This window comes from Heliconius melpomene, chromosome 18 (assembly GCF_056956725.1).
Source record: "Heliconius melpomene rosina isolate 202511_hmr_F chromosome 18, ASM5695672v1, whole genome shotgun sequence".
Taxonomy (NCBI): Eukaryota; Metazoa; Arthropoda; class Insecta; order Lepidoptera; family Nymphalidae; genus Heliconius; species Heliconius melpomene.
In genome coordinates, this window is record NC_140406.1 from 16021976 (window position 1) to 16034197 (window position 12222).

At 33.0% G+C, this 12222-nt stretch overlaps 1 protein-coding gene across 8 annotated transcripts in view; it reads right to left on the bottom strand.

Moving 5' to 3' along the window:
* Positions 1-905: 905 nt before the first annotated feature.
* Positions 906-12222, bottom strand: part of NfI (Nuclear factor I) — a 47078-nt gene continuing 35761 nt past the window's right edge. For 4 of the 8 annotated variants that reach the window (XM_085202329.1, XM_085202326.1, XM_085202325.1 and 1 more), the window contains 9 exons: positions 11246-11341; positions 10174-10323; positions 8827-8931; positions 8422-8543; positions 8081-8189; positions 7391-7542; positions 6870-6958; positions 6554-6642; positions 906-5800 (listed from right to left, as the gene is read on the bottom strand). In XM_085202329.1, the coding sequence (XP_085058455.1) occupies positions 5682-5800; positions 6554-6642; positions 6870-6958; positions 7391-7542; positions 8081-8189; positions 8422-8543; positions 8827-8931; positions 10174-10323; positions 11246-11341 (1031 nt within the window). In that variant the 3' untranslated portion in view covers positions 906-5681. The remainder of the gene's footprint in view (positions 5801-6553; positions 6643-6869; positions 6959-7390; positions 7543-8080; positions 8190-8421; positions 8544-8826; positions 8932-10173; positions 10324-11245; positions 11342-12222) is intronic. The other 4 variants (XM_085202328.1, XM_085202327.1, XM_085202333.1 and 1 more) reach the window with 2 other exon arrangements.

Sequence of the window (12222 nt, forward strand, 5' to 3'; positions counted from 1 at the left end):
TACTGGTCAAGTTAATTAATACTAGAAATTATTGATCGATATTTATAAAAAATGTTGTAAATGGAATAATTTATTTGCTTTTTCTAATTTGTGCTTTTGGAGGCTCAGTAATTGAGATCGTCGTGATCGCCACACCTGTCTGTAAGCGCGACGGTTATGTCTTATTGCCACTATGCGCCCGCTCTGGTGACTGGTCACATCATCATAGGGAGGTTATAGTTCACTCTCCCGAGTGGACATCGAACCGTAACTGTTGCGTTTACACTCATACGCTGTGCCGCTGTACCACGACGATGTTATTTTTCTTCTATATTTTTTTTTTATTTTAAGAAGAACGCACAATAGGTTTATTTCATTCAACTATCCATTTTTTGTCAATCCAATGTTTAATATTTTCATTTCGTCGTTTTGGCAAGGAGGCAAAACGCGGCGATGAGTTCCGCCTTTAACACGCAATGCTTCCAGAATTCGGTGTGTGATGTAATGAGAACGGAGTGTCTTAACATCTGGTCCCCAGGTCTCCTCCACCTACCAAGCTATGTGCGGGATAAAATGTGAAGCTAAAAAAAACTATCCAATCACAGAATTATCTGCTCTGACTACAAGCGTGAAGTTTGTGAGTTTTATCTCCACACCGGGGAAAGATTACCTATAATCAAATCACCTTGATAGCGCCACTTAACACAATATTTCATTGAATAAATTTTGCAATAGATACAACATAAAGGAAATAGATATGAGTGATTTAACACTAAACTATGTATATACATATAGGTAACAAATTAAAGAAGAAACTTTACGCTTTTTCCTCCAATGGCAGGTTAAGACATTCTGTTCCACACTTTCGTCTTTCCGCTGAACTTATTAAACATTAAAACATAAAAAGGTATCAAAATAAAAGTCAATTGTGTTTGTTTGTTTGTATTGCATCAACTGTAACACTTTCAGTTTTCTTCGTTATTGAGCAAAGTTTACCTACATTATTATAATTGTCCGTCATTTCGCGCGGAATCGCCACCATTGCATTGCGTATGGCGTAGCTTTGTACGGACGTATTTTTAATGTATTTAATCGAACTATTTCTTTATTTTATTTAGAAATTATATTGTATGTGAATAAATTAAACTGTATATTTAGAAGTTTTACGAACTATAGCTAGTTATTTACGTATTGTCGTGAACGCAACATGATGTCAATGCTAGCGGTCCCGCGACGAAGTCGGGCATAACAACGCATGCTATGTCAAATGCTCCGAACCCTCGTGACAATACACACTCGGCACAAGTGCCGATCATATTTTGTTTAAGCTTTAAGCACCAATTTTCTTTACAACAAGTCGTTCGAAATAATTAAACGACTAAAATTCTATAAATATCTTACTATGTATAGGTTAAAAATACACGTTATAACATTTTTACAAGTCTATTTTTTAGTTGTCTTGTAAATCAAATGGCACATTGTAGCGTTTGGGTATTATTCACAGTCTGCTTGAAAATTTCGTACCATTGGATTTGCATAGACTATAAAACGCAAAATTAAAAAAAAAACAAAAAAACTATAGAAAAATGTAAAAAACAGGGACAAATAACTCTTAACTGTGTACTACTTTCGAATAATCATAATAATTAAAAAAATATAAATACGCGTCATAAGATATTTACAGATAACCATGACAATTGACACAAATCAAGTATACTACAAAATAATTAATAAATTCGCTAAATAATTTATGATTGCACATCAAATTCGATGAACTAAGAAACTCGTAACTAGTATTTCTCTATTGGTTAATAATAATTATCTTTACAGTTAATATTTAGTTACGTATGTTATTCCATTTCAGAAATCCAAAGAAACTTAGTACAAGACGGATTTTTGTTACTCTATTACATAATTGAATATTAGGTCCAAACAATATCATGAATATTATAAATTACATAATAGTTGAACAATTCGATAGATTCTTAAGAAGCATCGCCATTCAAGGATCATAAATATTCAAATAAAAAGCGAGCCTAATAGAAAAGTCGCGAAGATTACGATATACATGCCAGTAAAGTACATAATAGGTACGTAAGTGGGTATAATGTAGGTAAGTACTAAATTATAGAATATATTAGAAGTATTTATATTTCAGCGAAACTACGCATCGAAGCTTTACTTAATCGTATAATAATTATTAGACGAGGGTTAAGTCACATTCTGGATGTGAAATCAACTTCCAGACTGCTGGGACTGAGTTTCCAGGAATTGTTGTACTTTGCCATACAGTACACCATCGACTGGATTAAACGGGAGGAGAAATAAGACTTGAAGGAAGATTGAGAATCTCGTAAAAAAGAAGGATTAGAAAAGACAAAAATCAGCGATTGGGATATAAAAATCGAGAAAGAGATCCATATACAAGCCTTCGCATAAAATAATTCTAATAATGAAGTTACGAGGACAAGGCTTTCAAAATAACAATAATCATTTATTTCTAGTTAGCACGTTGTATAGAACGCATCATAAATATACAATATTGTTGTATCTAAGGCACATAATGTTTAGGCTTTCAATTATTACTCCATACCGTAATAAAGGTGCTAATCAAATTTTAGAACAACACAGAGTTGCGACAAACGCAGCTATTTTAAAATGCATTAGTATTACGTTTTGCCTGTAATTTTAACAGATTTTGTTTGTAAAGTGAATAATATTAGATTTTACATTGTTTTATCTGTCAATTTCATGTGAACATTTAAAATCGATTCAGTATTTTCAATTTATAGTACGAGTATATGGAATTATAATAATACTGCGTTTGTCGCAATCACGCCAACTATTGCAAAGCTATTAATAAAGACACTACTGAATCTACTGACGCTGTCAATAAAAAACTTTACACCTCTCATCTTCAACTCGATTAACAAATGCATTGCATACAACGTCATATCAACAATAATTATGAATCTTCCCTTACACTGACCGTGTACGCCAATCATACAAAACGACTATTTCAATATAAGACACGTCCCGAATGAACAATTTAATCACAGTCTAGAATTCTGCACCAATATATATTTAAATTCGGACGTCACTACAACATTATGCCGTGCGACGTCGAGTTGGTAATCCGAATATACTGAAAAGCCTTAGTGATGTTTATTTAATTCTGTTTTATTCATCTAATGTCTATGCTAGCAATTGACTATCTCCGTTCTAGTCCTATAGTCCTACAGCTGTATATATCTATCTGTTATAGCAATCTGTTGACCGCTTAATTCATAGAACTCGGTTCTTGCATAGTTTCTATAGAAAAAATATCGCGAGTTGACTGTTAATTGAATTTCTATCTCAGTACCAATAACTAGCTTCACTAAAGCTGTATCTATATATATATACTTTTAATAATATTGCTCATCATTTATTGCTACGTTACCTAACACTAATCTACTTATTTTAATGGATTGTGCAACTAAAAGTGGTTATAAAGCAGTAAAACAAATTTAAGTAAATGAAAAACATAATCCTAGGGTATAATATTGAAGGGATAGTTGTTTATATTCTGTGTCAATGTCTAGCAAAAGTTGTTTAATACGAAAATGAATGAAAATTTCCAGTTTGTTTAAATAATGTAGCTATAGATGTTCCTATGGATGGCAATATAAAAAGAATACACAAATTTATACTACTCTGTTAAAATAAAATTTACTGTAGGTACACTATTTTATGAAAGACATTGACCTAAAATAGAAAAAGGTGGTCAATGTTGAAAAACAATTAAAAGAACACCAACTCTACTCTAAATCTATTAAAACGTGTATATATATTTGGATCTCATTAAGTGTAATTTGGCCACAAATTTAGTTCTCACCCCTTAATAAACGTAAGGGGTATATATGTAAATATTTTTTTTTATTTAAGTACAATAAATTTACATTGTAACTCTAATGACTAGCTTTTCTCGTATGGCCATGGATCGCTAAAAATGTGATACAAAAAAAATACTTTGCAACCAAAAAGTCCCTTTAGCCAACTTCTTTGGCTCCAAAATGTTAGAATGAGTCCACAGTTTGTATGAGTGGATGGATTTATAAAAAAAAACTACTTACACAGTCCCTATTACGTAATTATATACGATTTATAAAAGGCACCTATAAAACATCCCTCGACACCTGTCGAACTACAATCAACTATTATTGCTTTCGATTCGAACTTTCATAATTGACAACATAAGGCGATCTTATTTTATTTTATATTTAATCTGTACTTGATTTTAAAAAAACTAATTGAAGCGACAACTGAAATGTTTACGTACACTTAGCGAGTTTTTGCATTGAAATTTCGGATCGAAAACGCAATTCAGTTGACACTTTGCTTCTATAACTAAACTATTATAAGCAAGGCTCGTCTTTCTTAAATATTCGTCAATAAGTTAAAAAAATCTCTGTATTCTATTTATTACGCTTAATCTATAATAATTTTTAATACAAAACGCACAACAGTAAAACAAAACAAAATTATATATCACACTTTCAATCTAATATTCCGATGCTATGGAAGCCACGTTTGCTAACTGCCTTATAGGTCAGCAAAGAATAATTCATAAGCTGCAATATTATTAATATATTTCACTAAATTACTGGAAGGCTCGATCATATCATACTCGATTTATATTCTATAAAAATATTAGAATATAATATGTTGTATTTTATTTAACTTTTCGTAACGTCATATTTTTACATATTACATATGGAGTATTGAATTATTACCTAATAAAGTAACTATTGGTTGATAGGATCCAAACGACGTCTTTACAAAGTCATCGCATCAGTTTTGTGAACGTCGCTAGGGACGTCAAAATAACATCAAAAGAACTGAAAAGAACGTCAAAAGAACGCCATCAGCCAATAATATTTTCCAAATTTAAATTCAACTACAACCGTTGCCGAGTCCGATAATATTTACACCTCCGCATTCCAAGTCCCAAAGGCGAAAACGATAAATTACTTAAATTTAAAGAAAAAATATGAAGAATAATATTGCTACAGTTACAGGTCTTTTAACACATGTAATTTAACTAAAAATAAATATTAAAATCAATTAACATCAGAAAATGAGTTATATTTTGTAAGGTTGGCATTCATTGCACATAAAAAGGAAAAACTTATTTATTTTTCATGCAATTAAAATTCAAATTTATAAAAATGAAAAAATATTAAATTAAAATCTTATAAATTACAATGTGTGAATTCAATTAATAAAAATCTCTAGTCAACAGATTTCTCTTTCAAAAACGAATAATTATAAAGTTAAAATAGTTGTGAAAGATAATAAAGAAGAAACTGATTTATTTGTATATCTTCTGATAAAGAATTTTAAACAATATATTTTGGTAAAAAAAAAGTACATAATACATACACTAATTTCTAAACGTAATAACTACTACCATTCACTTCCATGTAATAAAAAAATAAACAAAAAAAAATGACGGAAGACCGTAAGACTAAAGTCACATAAAAAAACAGCTGGACTTCACTTGCCACAAATCAAAAAACCGACAATACAAAATTTCAAATTTCGAATTATACAGTCCTATGTGTGACCGGGCGCCAGTGGGGGAGGGGCGCGGGGGTCCACCTGAGCACAGTAGCGTCCGAGCCGTCGGGCGGGACGGACGTGTCGGACGCGTGCGTGGATCACGGCGAGCGCAAGTCAGGCGCAGGCTTGTCTGGCGCGATGTCATCCTCCACGGGCGCTACACTGCCGGTGTCCATCGCCGCGTCAGATGTGATCACGTTAGATTGGAAAAATCGTTCTGGAATGTAAAAGACTTCACAATTATGACTTTCCCATTTATTTTTTGCTGGTGGCGTTTCAATAATATATACATATACGCACTACTACCACGACCCAGCTCGCGGCTTCGTCCGCTTAAACTGCACATTTGAATTCCTAATTAGAATTACTTTCGTGTTCTAATAATATTATCATTTTAGAGATCTATCTATAAACTACACTGAAAAGTGAGTTTTGAATCAATTCAATAAAATTATTACTTTGCTCTAATTACGTCCCACAAAATACTTTAAATTAATTTAAATAAAATATTTATGAAGCGGTTGAAACAAATCAAATACTAAATGTTATAAAAAAACTTAAAATACAATAGTGAAAACTCCATTTAAATCGGTTAAACCGTTTCTGCATGCACAAATAACACAGACACAGACAAACAAAACACAGACAAACAAATAAACAGACAAAAAATGTGTCCCACATTGGGCGCCATTGAATTTCTTATATGTCCCGGCATAATAATGAAATAAAAAATTATCAAATGCTACGGTTCTCTGCGATGACAAAGGCGTCTTAAATTGTTTATTTATGCGTCTGTAGTCTAAGTCTATATTTATTCCACTTTTCTAAACGCAAAGAAGAATGAATATTCTGACAAAAATCCATTAACTTAATTAGCACAGCTTGACTAGATTTAGTATTAATTAGACAGTGAGTAAAGTAGTATATATATATTTCTATACAATTAAAAGTATTAATTATGTAAAGTTACCATCGTCTAAAAGCACGACGTGGTCAGGTCCCGCTGGTGCTGTCATTATGTTAAATTCTTCCTCTAGAGTTGGGAATGGAGCGTTCCACCTGAAATATGAATAATTGAAATAAATTATAATTTCCCGTCGGTTGGTATTTACAATGAAGATGTTTTTTAGGGAAATTTTATTAACTAGTGTTAATATCTTCATAAATATTAAATTGTTTAACTATATTGAATAAATCTAATATTTTTATATTTAAATAATTAAAACTGAGAAAGAAATATTTTCTAATTAAATGAATGGATGAATGTTAAATATTACTATATGTACCTGGGAGGTGCTCGTGGTGGAGCTCTAGGTGCGTACAGGCCAAGCCCTCCAGGGGGTGAAGTTCCGCCGACAGGTCCATAACTGAACACCTAAAAAATTACCGTAGAACGTCTTAATAAAATAAATCGAGAGCCTACTACTGCAGCTGCTTTACAATTTTTAATTATTTCTTCTTTATTTATTTAAAAATAGTTTATTGTTAGCTTAATAATCATTTTATAAACATAAACCAGAATTTTTGCATTTTAGTGGTCGGACGGTACCCAAAAAGCATGAGTTCCAAAGATTTAACAATGCATTACCTGTAGTATATTGCGTTTATTCACTTCGTTCATTCGCTCATTCCATGCAGTCACTCATTCATACATACATTCAGAAACACACAAACAGAATCTCACAAACACAAACAGAATCTCGTACGCACATCGACCACGTGACAGTGACGCGTTACTATCACTATAGCTGACGGCGAATGCAGACGTGTTGGACCTGGACATAGGCACACTACCTAAAACACTTACCTGTTGGGGCTGTGTATGAAAATGATTGAAGTGCGATATGGGGGGATGGCACTCCCTATAGTGGGGGGAGCGGCGGCGTGGCGACGCAGGGGGAGACCGCACCTCCGGAGAGGAGGGGGACCCGCCACCCACACCTACGCCTATTTCACTTGCTAAAAATTTAAAAAAGGTATTCTTTTTAAATTGAAGTAGCAACAGATAGAACCTGAGAACCTAGTGTTAAGAAGTTAGTGTAGTCACCACTTTCAGCTGAATTCTTGAGGCATTGTGTGTTGAGTAGCGGAACTCAACGCCACGCTATGCCTCGTGACCAGAGCGAAGTAACTGAAAATACTATTATTGCATTCCTCATCGCACGCTTATGCTCCTTCCCCACGACTGCCATTATCTTGCATATTAATGCGTATAAAAGTAACTAATAAAGAAAGTAAAAGCAACAAAATTTTAAATTTTATAACTTTAAAAGTGTTATAAATTAGCTTCACGCCATATCCCGTACACAGCAGCATAGGCAGAGGGAACCTAGTGTTATGATACTCCATTCCCCACTTTCTTCCGAATTCTGGAGGCAGTTATTTTAATTTTCATTACAAATAAAATTTATCCCCTGTTATATTAAAATTTCATGTTTCCTAAAAAGGCTTTATGTTTGATGGATACTTTAAAAATGTTAAAAAAATGAAGTCATACCAGTGGATCTAATAATAGTGACAGGCCTTGCCATTGGCGGTAGAGGTGGTGGCGGCAGCATGGAACTGGTGAAGTATGGTGGTTTTGGGCTCCTTGATAGACTGTGGACCTGAAAATAACATTAACCACATAAATGATCGATATTTAAACAAAAATTTGTAAATTGCTGTTAAAAATTACCAAAAAGTTAAATAAAAAAATTCAAAGCAATGCAAACAATTTAATATTTTATTGGCCAATTTTTGACGTAACCAAATAATAAATTTATTATTACTTAACATTTCTCTATATAAACTGTAACTGAGCACTAATATAGTAATAAAGATATTTTATAAGCTCACCTGCAACTGCTGCACGTCTGTGGGCGGTTCTTGGCAAACAAACGTGACAAAGTCTCCGAGCGAGTCCTGCGGGACGCCGTCGTACTTCGTACTGGAGTGTTGGCTTGTTAACGCCTCGGATGCTGTTTAGAAATGATTGGCTAACTAATATTATAAGCTTTAAAGAAAAAACGACACTGTTTAACTATAAGCACGTGCTGTGAGCGTGATTCCCAATGGTGGTGGGAAGTGATAGTATTTTCATTTCATCGCTCTAGCAATAGACTAAGCGTGACGTTTCGTCACTCCATATGCAACGTTTCTAAAATTGGGTGGTGCGTGAGAAATAGAGTGTCTAAACACTTGGTTCCCTCTGCCTACCCAATGGGTGCAGGATACAGTATGAAACGAAAAATATTTTTTTACCAGTTGGATGTGTATCCGTAGGGGGAGGATGTTGATAGAAAATTGTGTTGGAAGGCACGAGTGGCGCTTGCGCTGCGCTCAGACCAGCCGAGCTGTGAGGGATACCTGGAAAATATACTATTATAATTACTTTTATACATTGAATTATTGCGGGGAAATAAAAAAAATCTATTCCTTGCATTTTGTTAAGACAAAGTGTAAATGACTTTGTATAACCTGATGCAAATTAATATTTAGTGACAGTCTCGATTGTAAATTTAGCTATATTTTTGTTTGAACGTACCTACATATGGATATTAAGCTTTAATTATTTTTCTTACTACGCGTTAATTGGCTCCAGTGTGAGGCCGTCGCAACATAACGACACAACAACGTCTAATTGTAATCGTCAATTGGGATTCCATTTCCACTCTTGGGAAAACTATTTTTATTTTCGCGGTATAAAGACAGACAGGCGTTCCGCCACTCAACACGTAATGCCTCCAAAATTGGGCAGAACCTGGTGAACTGAGTGTGTTATTACGTGCCCTCTACCTACCCCGCTATATGCGGGATACAGCGTGAAGCTAAAACAAAAAACAAACAATAAACTTATAACAAGTCACTGACCGCAACAATGAAAACATAATAAATGCAATGATTCATAATATAATCTCGCGCCGCATTTAGTAAGGGAGCCGTGTCCGCGCAGCGCGCCCGGAATACTAACAACCCTACTTAATTTGTATAGAGCATACGTTATAATGATGTTACTTGTAAATTGATTTGAAGATAGGTTAGTTTTATTTTTATAACATTATTGTGCCATTGAGGTTTGTCTTGAATGACACAACGTCACTTGGGAAAATACGAATCTATATATATATTTTTATATATAATTTCACGAAGCAAAAGCGTAGGTATTGGAAAAATATGACAAAAACGCGTAAGGACAACCCGAAAGCGTTTATGAGGTATTTAATGACAGTGGAGGAAACTGATGAGATATGTAGTGAACTCCCTCTCGAACTACGTAGCTAGGGGACTCCTCCACTGTCGAACAACACTGGCGTGAAGCTGAGATGAGGCAAAATCGTATATAAGTATCTCTAATTATACGTTTCTTGGAATATTTTTTCCAAATTTAGAATTATATATGATACTGAATGAAAATGAAAGCCTTCGTAGCAGTCATGTAAACATTCGTTACCCAACCTAAACAATTATATAATTAAAATATATTTAATTCAAATCCATCAATAAATCATATTAATTCTTATTTGATCAACAGTTGTAGGTTCGATTCCTAATTGGGGGGAGCTAAAAAACAATCATACTAAAAGACAAAACAAAACACAACACACTCACTAAAGCACTGCCCGACCAGCATGGCGGAGGGCGTGCCGCGGTCGGCCGGCGGCTCGAAGGGCGCGGGACTGTTATAGCCATAGTAAGCGGACTCTAGCTTGATGCCCGAACCGCCCGGCGACTCTGACCCCGTCTCTTGTAGGATTGATGCTGCGTGGAAAATATGACATTACTTGAGGAAGTGAAGTGCTATTCTACACTTAAAAAAAAAATCACATAAATAAGTTGTAACAAATATATTAATATACTAGCGACCCGCTCGTGGCTTCGCCCGTTTGAACTACATCATTATTAACTTACTAATACGCATTACTTTTGTATAATATTATTTTATACAAACATCATAAATTTAAAAACAATATCTATACCTAACGCGTAGACAAACAGACAAAATTTTGATTTCTTTCATTGTGTTCTAATTCTACTACGATATTAATTGCCACCAGTCATTTTTTTAATTATATATCCTCTGTGTACAAACACTGAGCCGTTACAATTTTTCTATATGTATAGATATAGTTTTTATTTGATTCATATTAATTGCTTAAAACTTTCAAAATCACATGTTCCAGAAACGATAAGAAAGGATATTTAAAAGTAAAGTCCTTTAGGGCTGCCAACACCCTGACGTTTGTTAAAAATTAATATATTAAATGTAATAAATTTAAAACTTTAAAATAAAAACAGAGCAATTACACACCAAACATGCAAGTGGTCACCACGAACAGAACAGAAAATCTACTAAAATAATCAAAGAAACTAAAATTCTAGATTTGTGCCTGGGTTGACAACCCTAAACTTAAATTTTACACACACATACATAAAAAATATTGAAATAAAAAAACAAACATATTTTACTTTTATAATAGAATAAAAAATATATTGATACTCCATATAAGAATTTGAAAACAGCATCGCCATAATTTATGACGTTATTATTAGTCTAATAAATTGACGATTGGGCAGAATGAGAAAGTATATAAACGATCAAATTTATATATGGAATTTCGTTATAATTATATAGAAAATGTAATATAAAATAGAAAACTGCAAAAAATTCAAAATAAATTACCTTTAGATAACTTCCATAATTCTTTCGACGAGAAGACACCTGTCGCTAAAATGATATCGTTGCAAATAACACCGTTGTATGGATTATGGGTATATCCTGTAACCCATTCGATATATTATAAAAAAACAACATGAAAATTCCATTCCAGGGCAAACAGGATAAGGGAGCTAACTCTAAATAGTAGAAATGTAATGACATTTATCGAGACATCAAATTTTCTATGAGAAAAAATAGAACACACATCTAGGAATTGTGCTATTTTGAAATTGTTAAGTAATTTCAGTATTAAAATATTAAAATCACTTTATTTTTTGTGTATATTTTGTTTAGTTCGTTTTTTTTTTAATATTTTTTTTTAGTTAGCAATTCTACTAAATAATATAAAAGAACCCTTTGAAAATAGCATCAATTCGTATCATTGGTATATAACTTTTAACAGCTTTACCGTCGCTTTTTATAAATCTTATTATTTTCAATTTTAATTAAAAAAAATAGAAAATAATTAACTATGATAATTTTTTATTTCTTATTTTGGTATAAAAAAGGGATAGTTAATACCGATCAAAGCAATCGATCTAATAACGAACAGAAAAGCTGTTTAAAGTAACATATTATATAAAAAGAAAATAATAAAAAAAATAGTGAAAAAGAGAAGGAACACCGACTGACTACAATACAGACAATAAACACCAAATGTCAACCAACCAGCGTAAAGCATGAGGTGCAAGCGTACACAACCAGTCCAGATGCACAAATCTAAAATGGTGACCACAATTGTGCAAAACCAATCAAAAACTCTTCACTTGTGAACTAAGAATGGTGTTCGATTGACAATGGCAACTAAAAACTAAATATGTCTTATCGTATTTCAGAAAAAAAAAATTAAAAATATCCTATATAATTCTTAAGTACCTATCTCATGTATAACGTAAAGAAGTATGTCGAAAATCATTTTAATTTTTATTTTCACTTTTCTC